Source organism: Cervus elaphus, chromosome 15 (genome assembly GCF_910594005.1).
Source record: "Cervus elaphus chromosome 15, mCerEla1.1, whole genome shotgun sequence".
NCBI classification, from domain to species: domain Eukaryota; kingdom Metazoa; phylum Chordata; class Mammalia; order Artiodactyla; family Cervidae; genus Cervus; species Cervus elaphus.
In genome coordinates this window covers 28,107,619-28,124,877 of record NC_057829.1, presented here as the reverse complement: position 1 = coordinate 28,124,877, position 17,259 = coordinate 28,107,619, and the positions used below count along the sequence as shown (strand labels likewise).

At 36.8% G+C, this 17,259-nt stretch overlaps 1 protein-coding gene across 5 annotated transcripts in view; it reads left to right on the top strand.

Annotated features, from left to right (window-relative positions):
- MICU1 (mitochondrial calcium uptake 1) overlaps positions 1-17,259 on the top strand; it is a 214,504-nt gene that overhangs the window by 156,770 nt on the left and 40,475 nt on the right. For all 5 annotated transcript variants that reach the window (XM_043926758.1, XM_043926757.1, XM_043926756.1 and 2 more), the window contains one exon: positions 14,207-14,344. In XM_043926758.1, coding sequence (XP_043782693.1) covers positions 14,207-14,344 — 138 coding nt within the window. The remainder of the gene's footprint in view (positions 1-14,206; positions 14,345-17,259) is intronic.

The window sequence follows — 17,259 nt, the reverse complement described above, 5'->3', positions numbered from 1 at the left end:
ATTTTTTTTTCTTTAAATATCATTCAGTCGTGTCCAACTCTTTGTGACCCCATGGACTGTGGCCCACCAGGCTCCTCTGTCCATGGAATTGTCCAGGCAAGAATACTGGAGTGAGTTGCCATGACTTCTTCCAAGGGATCTTCCCGACCCAGGGATTAAACCTGAGTCTCCCGCATTGCAAACAGATTCTTCACCATCTGAGCCAGTGTGGTCCATCTCAAAAAGCAAGAACACATTCCATGGGAGAAACGCATTCCACAGACAGAGTGTGGGCCATCTCAGAAGGCAAGAGACCCCAAATATGGGGTGGTTAGGTTTTATGGGCTGGGTAATTTCATAGGCTAGCAAGTGGGAGGATTATTCCAACTATTTGGGGAAAAGGGCAGAGATTTCCAGGAATTGGACCACTACCCACTTTTTGGCCTATTATGGTCGGCCTCAAAACTGTCATGGAGCTGGTGGCTGTGTCATTTAGTATGCTAACGTATTACAATGAGCGTATATCGAGGCTTAAGGTCCATTGAAAGTCAAATCTTCTGCCATCTTAGGCCTGATTCTAACCAGTCTTTGTCATACCTTCAACAGTATGTCATTCTTTTAAAAGGTTTTACCCTGTCCCTTCCCTGCTGTTTCACTGGGGTCCACTAAAAATGTATATCCTTCTTGTCTCTATTAGGCAAATTTTGATATTTTCATCATTTGCCAATAATTGCTTTCTACTGACTTAGAGAGTTTTCTCTTATAATGGAAGTAGGAGAAATTACCCATATTCTCATATGAAAATGGTAACAAGAAGAAATGTCTGCCTCTCTCCCCATTTTTTTTTTTGATCATTAATTTTTGACCTTTATTCTCTTGATATGTCTTACCTTAACTGACTTTCAGTTGTTAAACTATTCTCTCGTTTATGTGATATATCCCACTTGGTTATGGTTTTTAATCCCTTCTATATGTTGCTAGATTGGGTCTGCTAATTTGTTGAGGCTTTTATTTTTCTTTATTTCATAATTGACTGTGATAAGGAACTGATCAATTATGAATACACCAAGCCCAAAGTAAATTGTATGTCTTAATTTTCATCATTACTTTTTAACAGCTTCTCACACTGGTTGCTGCCTTCCATAGATTGCCTCACGTTTAGGTAAAATCAGCACATCAAGTCTTTTATAGTGACATTAGGTGTCAAGTAATGAACAAGCTAAATCTCCAACTCATAAAAGAGTGCTGACATGCTGTCAGCAATGCTCGGACTAAAGCAGCATGGAAATATATGTTGTATTTTCACCTAAACAACAGATCTCAGAGAGCTATCTACAGAAATAATGAAATCAGAGGAAAACAAACTGACACTCAGATGAGAAAAAGATAGCACTTTGCTTTCCTACCACGATTAGTCCTTGGTTCTTATCTCCTGAAATTGAAGCTTTTATATTTTTTTCCAGTACATGGACTCTCTGTGTCCAAAATTCTTGTGATCTCATGATAAGAAGAATGTCCTTGAATTCTGAATAATGTTGGGCCTCAAATCTCAAAGGAATATATAGTGCCAGGACTAAGGTTTTTTTCATGTTGCTGTGATTTAGAATAAAATGGTGTTGAAAGCAGAAATTGGCTATGGTAAGATTTACTGCTTGCTGAAAGAGTTATCGTAGAGGAAAAAATAGCTTGAGACTAACATGGTATAGTGATTCCATATGGAAACACTAACTTCATAGATTGATTAGAATATTAAATAGCTGTTAATTTTGCCAGAATTTGAGTCTCTTTCATATTGATCAAGGTCATATCTCAGGAAAAAACAACCACACAGATTTTGTATAATTCAGAATATTATGTGAATTAGTATATGGAAAGCACTTAGAACAGAATCTGGCACATAGTAAATGCTGTAACAGTAATATTTACTATTATGAATGATAGAGAATGGATTATTCTCTAACAACCTGAAGAATTTTTCTAAGAAAGTATAATAGTCCTTTTAGGCCTTCTTTTCTTTAGAACTGAACTTTTTTTTTTTTCCGCTTTCTCCATCACTCCATGAAAGTGAAAGTTGCTCAGTCGTGTCCGACTCTTTGCGACCCCATGGACTATATAGTCCATGGAATTCTCCAGGCCAGAATACTGGAGTGGGTAGCCTATCCCTTCTCCAGCGGATCTTCCCATCCCAGGGATTGAACTGGGGTCTCCTGAATTGCAGGCAGGTTCTTTACCAACTGAGCTATCATCACTCCATAGCTGATTATATTTCTTTAAACAAAAATAGTTAACTGGACTGAATTTCCTTGAGTTTATTCCCTCAATTAAAGGGAACCTGGTTAAGTTAGGTTTAAATAATCCCATTTTAGTCTAAATTCCCAAACATGCTGCTGCTGCTAAGTCACTTCAGTCATGTCCGACTCTGTGTGATCCCATAGACGGCAGCCCACCAGGCTCCCACGTCCCTGGGATTCTCCAGGCAAGAACACTGGAGTGGGTTGCAGCCTACCGGCTCCTCGTCCATGAGATTTTCCAGGCAACATGAAGACTAGTTAAAGGGACTTCGCTGGGAGTCCATGGTTAGGACCCTGCACTTCCAGAGGCATGGGTTCGATCCCTGATTGGGGAACTAAGATCCTGCATGCTCTGTGGCATGGCAAAAAAGAAAAAAAAAACTAGTTTAAAAAAAGTCAGCAAGCTGGAGGATTTTTTATTTTATTTTTGTTTTGTTTTTTAATATTCTCAGTTTATTTTGTTGAAATTAATTTTTATTGGAGTATAGTTGTTGATTTACAGTGTTGTCCTAGTTTCTGCTGTACAGCAAAGTGACTCAGTCATACATAACATATATTCACTCTTTTTAAAATTCTTTTCCCATATAGATCATTACAGAATATTGTAATGATCTGTATATACAGATCTGTATATACTGTGCTATACAGTAGGTTGTTATTAGTTATCTATCCCCAATGGCTCAGCAAGTAAAGAACCTGCCGGCAATGCAGGAGACATGGGTTTGATCCCTGGGTTAGGCAGATCCCCTAAAGAAGGGCATGACAACACACTCCAATATTCTTGCCAGGAAAATCCCATAGACAGAGGAGCCTGGCAGGCTATGATCCATGGGGTTGCAAAGAGTCAGACACAACTGAAGTGACTGAGCATGCATGCACGCACATATTTATAAATAGCAGTGTGTATATGTCAGTCCCAACCTCCCAATTTATCCGTCCCCCTTCCCCCCACCTTGGTAGCCATTAGTTTGTTTTCTTCATCTGTAACTCTATGTTTTGTAAATAAGTTAATTCATACCTTTTTTTTAGATTCCGCATATAAGCAGTATCGTATGATATTTGTCTTTGTCTGTCTTACTTCACCCAGTATCTGGAGGACTTTTTAAAGCAAAACTTACCTTTGTTCTGAGGATTGAATCACTTTCATTGATTGACATTGAAGAATATCTTTTTGTTTTTTAAGAATATGTTTTAATATTTTAGGTTATGTTTCCTTTTTTTTAATCAAGAAATGATAAATCACTACTTAATTAGTCTCTTATCTAACAGGAAAAGAGTTACTAGCTATAAGTCAGTGAAACAAGTTGCAAATAGATACGTGTGTTTCACCACAATAAAGATTTAAAACAGACTTAAGCAAAATTGAAAGATGGGCAAACTGGGTAAAAAAATCTTATACTGTGTTAATACAGGGCAAATATTTTTAATCTTATAAATTAATGAGACATATATCAGCACTTCTGTAAATAAATAGGCAAAGAAGGTAGAAAATTCAGAGGAAGAAATAGAAATGACCAGTACACATATTTGAAAAATGGTCAGCCTCACTAATAATCAAAGAAATGCTAATTAAAATGGGTTACCATTTTTACTCTAGCAGAGATTTTTAAAAATTATACTTGTTGTCAAGGGTGTTCTCATATACTAGTAGGATTGTAAAGCAATACATCTTTCTAGAAATTAAGCAATATATATCAAAAGCATTAAAGAATTTATACCTGCTATTTTTACACACACTAGATTGGCAAAGAATAAAAAGTCTGATGATACCAAGTACTGGTGAAAGTATGAAACAAAGGGAGCTCTTATACATAGCTAATGAAAAGTATTGGTGTGATTCTTTTGGCGAGTAGTTAGATATTATCTTGATAAGACAGGAGTTCCACTTCTATATACATGCCCTACAGTTGGAACTCTTGTTGCTGTTTCACCAGGGCACTGGTATAAGAATATTTATAATAGCCTTATAAAAAGGCTGACATGGGTGGAGAGGGAGGTGGGAGGGGGGATCGGGATTGGGAATACATGTAAATCCATGGCTGATTCATATCAATGTATGACAAAACCCACTGGAAAAAAAAATAATAATAATTAAAAAAAAAAAAAAAGGCTGACAGTAACTCAGATGTCCATTTATAGGAAAACTGATGGTGATATTTCCAAATAATAGAAATCTACAATAGTGTAAGAATGAAAGAAGCATGCTTAAATGTATCAACATGGATGAATTCTAGAAGTATAACGATTAATTGAAAAAAGAAAATCACAAAAGAATACATCCACTATGATACCATTTTATAAAGTTCAGAAGAAAGAAGAAATAAACAACATTGTTAATGTGTTTTAAACTAAACAAAGATAGCAAGGCAGTAAAAAATGAAGTCCAGTGATCCTCTACATAGAAAACCCTAAAGACTACCAGAAAATTACTAGAGCTAATCAACGAATATAGTAAAGTTGCAGGATATAAAATTAACACACAGAAATCCCTTGCATTCCTATACACTAACAATGAGAAAACAGAAAGAGAAATTAAGGAAACAATACCATTCACCATTGCAACAAAAAGAATAAAATACTTAGGAGTATATCTACCTAAAGAAACAAAAGACCTATACATAGAAAACTATAAAACACTGATGAAAGAAATCAAAGAGGACACAAACAGATGGAGAAATATACCTTATTCATGGATTGGAAGAATCAATGTTGTCAAAATGGCTATACTACCCAAAGCAATCTATAGATTCAATGCAATCCCTATCAAGCTACCAACGGTATTTTTCACAGAACTAGAACATAATTTCACAATTTGTATGGAAATACAAAAAACCTCAAATAGCCAAAGTAATCTTGAGAAAGAAGAATGGAACTGGAGGAATCAACCTGCCTGACTTCAGACTATAGTACAAAGCCACAGTCATCAAGACAGTATGGTACTGGCACAAAGACAGAAATATAGATCAATGGAACAGAATAGAAAGCCCAGAGATAAATCCACGAACCTATGGACACCTTATCTTCGACAAAGGAGGCAAGGATATACAATGGAAAAAAGACAACCTCTTTAACAAGTGGTGCTGGGAAAACTGGTCAACCACCTGTAAAAGAATGAAACTAGAACACTTTCTAACACCATACACAAAAATTAACTCAAAATGGATTAAAGATCTAAATGTAAGACCGGAAACTATAAAACTCCTAGAGGAGAACATAGGCAAAACACTCTCCGACATAAATCACAGCAGGACCCTCTATGACCCACATCCCAGAATATTAGAAACAAAAGCAAAAAGAAACAAATGGGACCTAAGGAAACTTAAAAGCTTTTGCACAACAAAGGAAACTATAAGCAAGGTGAAAAGACAGCCCTCAGATTGGGAGAAAATAATAGCAAACGAAGCAACAGACAAAGGATTAATCTCAAAAATATACAAGCAACTCCTGCAGCTCAACTCCAGAAAAATAAATGACCCAATGAAAAAATGGGCCAAAGAACTAAACAGACATTTCTCCAAAGAAGACATACAGATGGCTAACAAACACATGAAAAGATGCTCAACATCACTCATTATCAGAGAAATGCAAATCAAAACCACAATGAGGTACCATTACACGCCAGTCAGGATGGCTGCTATCCAAATTGCTTTGCTATTACAAAGCAATAAAATTGCTTTACAAGCAATAAATGCTGGAGAGGGTGTGGAGAAAAGGGAACCCTCTTACTTTGTTGGTGAGAATGCAAACTAGTACAGCCGCTATGGAAAACAGTGTGGAGATTTCTTAAAAAACTGGAAATAGAACTGCCATATGATCCAGCAATCCCACTTCTGGGCATACACACTGAGGAAACCAGATCTGAAAGAGACACGTGCACCCCAATGTTCATCGCAGCACTGTTTATAATAGCCAGGACATGGAAGCAACCTAGATGCCCATCAGCAGATGAATGGATAAGGAAGCTGTGGTACATATACACCATGGAATATTACTCAGCCGTCAAAAAGAATTCATTTGAATCAGTCCTAATGAGATGGATGAAACTGGAGCCCATTATACAGAGTGAAGTAAGCCAGAAAGATAACATTACAGCATACTAACACATATATATGGAATTTAGAAAGATGGTAACGATAACCCTATATGCAAAACAGAAAAAGAGACACAGATGTACAGAACAGACTTTTGGACTCTGGGAGAAGGCGAGGGTGGGATGTTTCAAGAGAACAGCATCGAAACATGTATATTATCTAGGGTGAAACAGATCACCAGCCCAGGTTGGATGCATGAGACAAGTGCTCGGACCTGGTGCACTGGGAAGACCCAGAGGGATCAGGTAGAGAGGGAGGTGGGAGGGGGGAGCGGGATGGGGAATACATGTAAATCCATGGCTAATTCATGTCAATGTATGACAAAAACCACTACAATATTGTAAAGTAATTAGCCTCCAACTAATAAAAATAAATGAAAAAAAAAATAAATTTAAAAAATAAATAAATAAAAAATGAAGTCCAATGATGTTACCTCTTAGGGGAGGCAGAGAGATGAGCTTCAACTGTTTGTGCTAATGCTTCCTCTCAGATTAGTGGTAGATTCATGGAAGTTTTTTAATTATTATGCTTCATGACTTGTCTATCATGTTTATTATTTGTATATATCAAATATTTCATAGTCAAAAATAAGAGCCTATAGATTTTTATTTTATAATTCATTTCTAGAGATCAGCCCAAAAATAATGATGAAAAATGCAGAAAGACTTTATCCCAGTGATGATATTTATTATAACCAAGAACTGAAACAACAAAGATGTCCAACACCCCTTTTTCATACCCTGTTTTGTTCAAAAAAGGGTTTAATAAAGCCCTAAAGAATATATTCAGTGAGACAAAAATAAAATAAAACTTGCTGAGAAATGAAAGTTAAAAAATGGAAGAAGGCTAAGAGAAAGCCAGGAGTAAAATTATTATGAAAAATATAAGTTATAAACTCCTGTTCTTGTTAGAGGTAGGTCACAAACTTGATTAAGCTTTTTGTAACCAGGGTAAGAAAGGAAATATGATTGTTGATTCCTTTAAGATAAGAAAGCACATCAACTGTTTTGATTGAGACGAGAGAGAAATTTCTCACCAGATTAACTGTATGAGCAAGTTATTTAACTTCTCTCTGCTTGTGTGTCCATGTCTATAAAATAAAACAATAATAATAATACCTGTTACATAACGTTGTGAGGATTACATAAGGTAAGTTCTTAGGACAGCACCTGGCACATTAGTAAGCACTCACATATATTACTGACTAGTCATACTTAATGACATTCTCAAGGTCTTATAGAAATCTCAGTGATCTTATAGAAATCTCAATGATCTTATAGAAATCAATATTGTGGAAGTAGGTGTTAAGATAGGAAATATTCTCAACAGTAGGATGCTGTGTTGTGAATTAATTTTCTAGTGTTCTACCTCTGTTCACTTACTACATATTTATTGTGCACCTCCTTTATGCAAGTTTTCTGTCTAGTAATATATGGTCAGGGTACAGGTCTTATTAAGTTGTTCTGCTTCAGCCTCCTCTAGGTAGTTTAATCTAGGAATTATTCTATTATGTTGTATACAAATGATATTTGTTGCATTCACTTTTTCTGCTCTTCAAATATGAAAGTAGTAGTCTGTAAACAGAGACTGGGCAAAAGCAATTATGAAAAGAAAAGTGAGACCTAGTAAGTTGAACTTAGTTAACACTTATTAAGAAGAGAATAATCAATGGAGGCACTTTCCTGAGAAGTCATATGGTGATAAGAATATTGTTACATTTATTGGAATTCAAACTATGCACCGAACTCTGTACTAATTTCTCTGCACACATTATCCCAATTAATCCTTATAACACTTTGAGGTTGTGAATATTATCTCCTTTTTTTTTTGGTGAGAAGATGTTGAATTCTTAGAGAAAGTAAATCACAGCAGCAAGTATGGGTTCAAGCTGAAATTCAGACCCAGGCAGCTGATTCTAAAACCTATATTCCTAGTCATTTAAATCTATTACCTTGTATGGACTGAAACCAAAACTTATCAAACCTTGAATCCCTTTGTTCCAGATCTAAAATAGTTTTTTCCAACACCTTTAGTCAAATACATCCTGGTTTTTATTATCCTATATTAAGTTCATGCGTTAGTCTTGTTTTTTTCCTAACTTTGACTATCAGACTATAAAGTTAATCTTTTTCTGATCTAACTGTGTGATTGGTACTCATGTCTTTTAGTCACTTGATTTGCTCACCAGTGTGAATTTTCTTTTTTTTTTTTTAATTATTTTTTTTTCCAGTGGGTTTGTCATACATTGATATGAATCAGCCATGGATTTACATGTATTCAAAACCATTTTTAAATGGAAAGAATCCTTGGATTTGAAGTAGAAGAGTCTAGCAAGTTAAAAATTTGGTAATCTATAATCTCATGGCCCTAGATGCCAATGGATTGTTTTGGCCCTTGCTCAGGGCACTAAATCATGTTGCCTTCTATCCAAATTGTAGGCCTTCCTCCTTAGCCAAAAGACAGTAATATTAATCATTGACAATGAAGATGCACCTTGTATTTAAAGATTAAGGAAATTCATACCTTAAGATTAAGGTAATTTGACCTGGGGCTCTCTAATGTCCCTTACCAATTGTAGAAACATAGATTTCATATTTAAATTATGGAATGTTTAAACTATGTTTGCTGTGTGGTTTGCAGTAGAGAACTTGGCCTGAAATCATTTTTCCAAAACAGTTTTTCTGAGACTCCTAATAGTAGCAGCAGTGACAGGATTCACATCTCAAAATCCAAATGCTGTCAGATGGAAAAACATAGATGTATTCAGCTCAGTGGCTTGAGATTACTATGCATTACTTGAATTGTACAGTTCATAAGCTAGGAAAAGCCTATACTTGTAAAAGGGCATGATTTACTCTGAGGGGTAGACAGAGTCTCCTGAAATGTAATTTTGTGAGAGAATTTTTTACATTTGTTGAAATATATTAACCTCAAAAGTCTTTAATAAATCAAGACCCACTTGCAGATAACTGATTTCTTTTTTCTTTTACTATTTTCTAATCTTATTTTGGCCTTTGTTCATAGTACATGTTTTCTTCCTAGCTTCCCTTCTTCCTTAAATCATTTCATCTCTCTCTATATATATATGTGTGTGTGTGTGTGTGTGTGTGTGTGTGTGTGTGTGTATACATACACACACCATCTGTCTTTCCAAAGAACTGTTCTTTCTCTCAACAAGGGGCAAGGATGGGAGTGAGAGGCACAGTGTGGTCAGAAACCGAGGGAAAATCTTGCAGACAGTTTTTTGGCTCCTCTTCTCTGTCCCGTTTCTCTGCCCTGCAGCCCCCTGGGGGAACAACAGGAAGCCAGCAGCTTGTATCCATTTGAGAAAGTGGCCCTGGCACAGAAGAGAAAAGCTAAGCTCAGCTCTGTTCCTAGTCTCAGAGAAGCCATGCAGATGGTGGGTAGTGTGCCACAGGATCCCACAGATTAGAGTTTCTTTTTTTGTTTGTTTTATTGAAGTGTAGTCAGTTTACAGTATTGTGTTCATTACCGGTGTACAGTATAGTGATTCAGTATTTTTGCAGATTATTCTCCACTATAGATTACTACAAGATAATGGCTATAATTTCCTAAGCTCTACAATTTATCCTTATTGCTTACCATTTTGTTTATAGTAGTTTGTATCTATTAGGCCCATACCCCTAATTTGTCTGTCCCTCCTTTCATCTCCCTTTGATAATCATAAGTTTATTTTCTGTATCTTTGATTCTGTGTCTGTTTTATATATACATTCACTCGTACTATTTTTAGGTTCCACATGTAAGTGATAATAGTATTTGTCTTTCTCTGACTTATTTCACTAAACATAATGTTTTCTAAATTCACCCATATTACTATAAATGAATGTATTTCATTCTTTTTATGGCTGAGTAGTATTCCATTGCATATATATATACTGCATCTTCTTAATTCAGTCATCTATTGATGGCACTTGAGTTTCTTCCATGTCTTGGTTATTGTAAATAGTGCTGGTATGAACATTGGGGTGCATGTGTCTTTTGAATTAGTGTTTTCGTTTTTTCCAGATAGATATACCTAGGAGTTGAATTGATGGGTCATTTAATGCTTCTATTTTTAGTTTTTTAATGAACTTCCATACTGTTTTCTGTAGTGACTGCACCAATTTACATTTGCACCAACAGTATAGGAAGAGAGTTCCCTTTTCTCCATACCTTCTCCACCATTTATTTGTAAACTTTTTGATGATAGACAGTCTGGCAGGTGTGATGTGATACCTCATTGTGGTTTTGATTTACACATTTCTTTAAAAATTAAGCATGTAGAGCATCTTTTCATGTGCCAGTAAGCCATCTGTATTTCTTCTTTGGAAAAATGTCTATTCAGGTCTTCTGCCCATTTTCTGAGTGGGTTTTTTTGATACTGACTTGTATAGGTTCTTTGTTTATTTTGGATATTAACCCCTTCTCATCACTTACAAATATTTTCTTCTGTCCCATAGGTTGTCTTTTTGTTTTGTCAATGGTTCCTTTGCTGAGCAAAAACTTTTAAGTTTAATTAGGTCCCATTTGTTTATTTTTTTATGTTATTTCTTTTTTATTTCATTTTTAATGTTATTTCTTTTTATGTTTATCTTTTTATGTTATTTCTTGTCTTAGAAGACTGATCCAAGAAAATACTGCTACAATTTATGTCAGACTTTTTCTGGGAGTTTTATGGTTTCAGGTTTTATATTTAGATCTTTAAACCATCTTGAGTTTGTTTTTTTATATGTGGGATATTTTATATATGATATGAGGGAATGTTCTAATCTCATTGTTTTCTATGTCTTTCCAGTTTTCCCAGCACCACTTATTGAAGGAATAGTCTTTTCTCCATTGTGTTTTTTTATCCCCGTGTCATATTAGGTAACCCCAGGGTGTGTGGGTTTATTTCTGGGCTCTTTTGTTCCACTGATGTTTATGTCTGTTTTCATTCCAGTATCATGCTGTTTCTATTACTGTAGCTTTGTTAATACAGTCTGAAGGAGCAGTGAAAATTGTGGGTGGTACACTGGAACACACTTATTCTGTGCCACAGGATCAAATAGAATGGAATTTCTTAATTGTCCTACTGAAGTGGAACTTAAGAGGCTTTATCAATATCTGATAAATAAAATACAAACCAATCATTTCAGTTGCTTCCAGATGTATAAATAGAAGCTTTCTACACTGTGATAATTTTGCAATAATCTATCTTTCCCCAAAGACCCTCTCATGACCTTGGGGATTATATTCATGTGGTGACACATGATGTCAAGCTATTGCCCTTGAAAATGTATCCCTAATGCAGGCCCTTGAGAAGCTACCCTTGAAGATCCCTGGCCTAGTAGGTCTTCAGTGCTGCTCCAAATCTAATTATAGAGGAGGTAGTGAACTTTGAAGTGGGCTATACAGCTTGGAGCTGAGTTTTATAGTTTTTAGGCTTCCGTGGTGGCTCAGACAGTACAGAATTTGCCTGCAATGTGGGACACCTGGGTTCAATCCCTGTGGGAAGATCCACTGGAGAAGGGAACAGCTACCCACTCCAGTTTTCTGACCTGTAGAATTCCATGGATAGAGGAGCCTGGCAGGCTACAGTCCATGGTGTTGCAAAGAGTCGGACACTTTAACTTTCACGCCCTTTCACATTCCAACCACATCAAAATATTAATAATAATAATGATAGAAAAAGACAAGTCTGTGTTTTCAAACAAAGTTAGTAAAAATGCTAATTTGAGCACTGGAATTGTTACTTGGGGATCTCCACTGGAAATTGTCTTTACTGCTTTGAGACGTGGCAGAGGTGAGGTTTATGCCCCTGTGGAGAGCAGATGAATGCAGGCTTTCATAAGCCTGAGCACACTGCTGCTGCTGCCAACACTGGAAAAAGAGACATTGCAACCTTGAATCTATCTTGTGGGATAAAACTTAACTCATCTAATTCAAATTTATGGGATTTCTCTACAACTGCGAAATCTCCCAGATAAAGGTAAAATGAACGCCCTAAATAGTTGAAGCCTAGGAGAGCAGGGATGGCAGCTTTGTTTCACTTGCATTGAAGAAGCCCGGGTATCACATGTCACTGAAAATCTGATTTTAAACATTGCAGAAAGTATGTTCATTTGCAAAAAATTTTATCAGTCCTTCATTTTTGTTTCAGGGTGGTTAATTGAATCATAAATCAAACTTAAATCCTGAAAACTTTTGATATTGTCCAAAACTAATCAACTCTGTAGAAGTGATGGTGTGGCAAACATGAAATACTGAGTGGTTGAGTTAAAAACGAAGCTTTTGCTTAATACTGATGCTGATTTCTATGGAAAGAGTTTTGCTTCTCACTCAAATATGACTAAGCACCCTTGCTCTATAAGTTTATCCAAAGCAACATATTGCTATCCTATAGGATGAATATGTGCTAGTGTTTAGAAGGAGGAAATGGTATGTTATTGAGATAACAGTCTTTGGATCCAGACAGAGCCACATATGACTCCCAGCTCTCCTTCACCTACCTCAGTTTTCTCAACTGTAAAATGGAGCTGATAATATCTACTCCATAGGATTGTTACAGCAATTAAATGAAAGATTGTATGAGTGAAGTTCCTGGTTCATAGTACACCATCAGCAAATGATTGCTATTGTTAAAATGTAATTCGTGTGTCTTGATCACTGACATAGTCTGACCAATGAGGAGACAAAAGTGTATATCGACTTACCAAACTAAGCAAGGAAATAAAAACTGAGAGAGACTTTCACCCTTAACTATATACTTCCTTATTTTATATCTTACATGTAAACCTTATCTTGTTACTAGATGGTAAAGTTCCTAAGGACAGAAACTGAATCTTCTTTCCTGTACCCTACAGTGACTAACAGTGTTAGATAACTAGTAGACATTCAGGAAATGTTTGTTGACTTGATCTTACTTAGCAATGTCTTATGTCTATATATAACCCTCTTAGGAGAATAAGATTTTGCTCTACCGTGTAGGAATCGGAAAGTTTCTTTGTAACTGTTATTTTCCGTAAAACCATGGGGAAATTTTACCATGTTGAAATCATTTTGCTTTCTAATTGGTTTCTAGGCCCATCTTTAGCCATTTTATTATTTAGGCATTTATATATATCATTAACACTGCAGCTGGTATTAAGATAACTTCTCTCTGTTTTTAAATGACAATCTTAGTTTTCTGATATTACTTAAATTAGCTTGGAGTTTTTTGTGCTTAGCCTTTCCGCCTGCATATTTAAATATGCTTAATGATTTTTTTGTAGCTTTGTGATAAGTATGCATGTCTAATTGAGGCATCGTACACTCTATACATTTTTTTTCAAGCTCTATTGATGTTCTAACATTTGATTACCATTTGGGGGAAAACTGGAAAACACACTGCTTTTCTTTGAAATCTTTAGAGGTCTGTATAACAATATTAAGTACAGATCAAGGAACTGGTATGTACAATTGATCAAATTTATAATAATTAACCTTTAAGTTTTCTCTGAGTTACAGAGATGTGGATGATCCAGAGAGCACTTATTACTAATAATATTACTGATGAATTTAAATGGAGTTTTAGCATTGTTTTTATTCTCACAAGGAAGTTCCTGATCTAGAAGATATAGGAGATGTTATAGCAGCTGTTTTATTGGTGAGAAAATTCACTCCTAGAGTAGTTGGGTAACTTAACGGCAGATCTGGCATATAAACCCAAATATTCTGTTTCTAATTTTTTTTCATCTTGGTGAGAATTATAGTTCATGATCCCAGCCATCAGTCATTCTCAGAATCCAACAGTTGATCTTTCCACATCCCATGTCCAAATACTTTCCATTTGACCCCGTGAACACTCTTTCTATTCACTTTCCAGTTTGAACGCCATGACCCTGTGGATGGGAGAATCACTGAGAGGCAGTTTGGTGGCATGCTGCTGGCTTACAGTGGAGTGCAGTCCAAGAAGCTGACTGCCATGCAGAAGCAGCTCAAGAAGCACTTCAAAGAGGGAAAGGTAGGTATCTTTGCCTAGAGTAAACCATGAGAGCATATTGTTACTGCAAAGTACTAACATAATGAGAGTGAACTAGTGACTAATTATGACTAATTTATTTCTGGTACTTGGAAAAAAAAAAAAAGCAGTTTGTGAAGAAGAAGGGATAGCCGCGAATGACCCTAGGTTTTTTTGTCCCTATCACAATTTGACCATGAACTGAAATAGTGAATTGAAAGAGAGAGACTGGTTCACCAGGGGACATACAGAGTTCACTTGTAGATATCTTGAGTTTAAGGTGCCTGTGGACTATCCAAGTAGAGATGGTTAGCCAGAAGTTGGATATTCAAATCTATTTTAGAGGACTGAGCTAGGTTTGGGAATCATCAACACACTATTAGAATTAAAATCATGAAGATTGATGAAGTTATCCAAGGAGAATGTGATACAGAAAAGAACCATGAGCCAAGGGCAAGATCAAGTGGAACACTAACATTTAAGCAGTTCCAGAATGAAATCTTGAGGAAATGGTTAGAGGAGTACCTAGAGAAAGTATTGAAATCAAAGCCAGGGAAGAAGAGGGTTCAAAAACTAAGAGATTACAATGTCCCCTGGGAAAGAGAGGGTCCAGTAAAATAAAATGATAAATACCCATTGGTTTTGGTGAAATGGTGACCTTTGGGAGAGTTGTTTTGTTACAGTGGTCCAGTTGGAAGGCGTATTAAACAGAAAGTGAGGAAGTTGGGAAAAAAGGAAGGAAGAAGGAAGAGGGAGGTTCCAGAAAGAAGGAAATAGCATATGTTTAAAACTCTGAGGCAGTAGTATATTAACTCTGCTTGGGCTCCTATAGCAAAATATAATAGACGGGGTGGCTTAAAAAACAGAAATTTTTTTTCTCACTGTTCTGGAGGTTAGAAGTCCATTATCAATGTGTCAGCAAATTGGGTTTCTAATGAAAGCTTTCTTCCTGTCCTGTAGATAGTCACCTTCTTTCTCTGTCTTCACATTACCTTTCCTTAGTGTTTATACAGAGAGAGAACATGCTCTCTAATGTGTCTTCTTATAAGGACACTAATCCTATGCGATTGGGACCCCAGCATTGTGACCTCATTTAACCTTAATTATTTTTTTAGAGGCCCCATCTCCTAATACAGCCATGGTGGGGGTTAAGGCTTCAGTGTGTTAAGTTTCAGAGTGAGAGGACACAAACATTCAGTCCATAACAAGCAGGAAAGACGAATCTGGCATGTGTAAGGAGCTAAATGGGGATTATTACAGTTGACAAATACTAACAAAGAGGAGAATGGCCTAAGATGAGGTCTGAGAGGAGGATGGGGACAAGAACCTGCAAGACCTTGTAGGTATGTAATGATTTGGGGTTTTAGTCACAGCGCAATGAGAAGCTATTAAAGAGTTGTGAGCAGGGAAATAGCATGGTTGTATGTATGTTTAAAGAGACAACTCTGAAAAAAAAAAAAAAAGAGACAACTCTGGATGCTTTATGAAGAATAGTTTGGAAAGGAGCAAGCATAGAAGCAAAAGACTGAGACTAAGATTATTAGAGATTTCAGGAGGAGATGAATGGGTCTTTTTTGAGCAGCGTTGAGATTGGAGACCATGGATTTGTGGTGACACTAGTCAACACTGCTCTGTGAGAGCCTTCAGAGCTGTATCTGGTACAGGAAGAAGCAGATGGTAGAACTGAGTCAGTGTCTGGGATTTTCTAGGTGGTGGGATGAACAAACTGAACCAAAAACTAGTAAAGAGGCCAGATCTCTTAAAGATCATGTACACACACAGAGAGACACACATACACAAACACACACAGCAATGCAAGGGCTAGATCCCAGATATCATTCTCAGCCCAACACCCTTTCCACATGACAACAATTACCGTTGAGCCATGCCTGGAAAATTGACCTAACATTAAACATGTTCCATGAGGGATTACTAAGGTAGTGTGATACAGTAGACATGGAGCTAGAAGACTTGAGTTCAAGTCCTGCCTCAGAAGTTTCTGTGGACGTTGGCTAGATCACTTAACTGACCTTGTAAGCTGAGACCCTTGTCCTTTATGCAGGCTCTAAACTTTAAAGACCCAGTAAGAAATAGAATTGCCTGGGCTTGTTTCCATTTTCTTAGTCTTTGTGTAGGAAATCTTGCTTGAATAGCTTCACCCCCAAGTTGGTAGAAAGCAGTTCTTACCAGTTAGAGTTTTTCCTCCATACCTTGGGTGTTGAAAAGCTGAAAGGACCTCTGAACAGGCTGTGGACTGCAACTGAGAGCAGGCTGGATTCTGAGAGAAAGTGTCAGCTTCTCTGAGCAGTCCAGTCGGTCTGAAGGTGTTCTCTTGGCTATGAAGGAAGATTCCCTAACAGAAAGTGACAGAGGACAATGCTTCTCTCCTAAAGAGAACTCCTGTATTACCTTGTACACAGCTCATATCTATTGGAAGTTATGATTTCAGAAAGTTGATCACAAATATCTAGGTGAATTTTATAGGGAATACACCTTTCTGTTGACCAGACCCTTTTTTAATGTCTTGGCTGCACTGCACAGCATACACCCCCACCAGGGATCAAACCTGCAATGCCCCACCCCCATTCCTGCATTGGAAGCATGGAGTCCTAGCCACTGAACCACCAGGGAGATCCTCGACCAAACTTATTTTTAAAGTTTTGGTCCTGGCATTGATTTGATCTTAAAATAATTTTCTATCACTCCCCAGGTGTCTCAGTGGTAAAGAATCAGCCTGCCAGTGCAGGAGACACAGGCTTTGACCCTGGGTCAGAAAGATCCCCTGGAGAAGGAAATGGCAACCCACTCTAGTATTCTTGCCTGGAAAATCCCATGGACCAGAGGATCCTTGTGGACTACAGTCCATGGGGTTGCAAAAGAGTCAGACACCACTTGGCAACTAAACAACATTATCTATC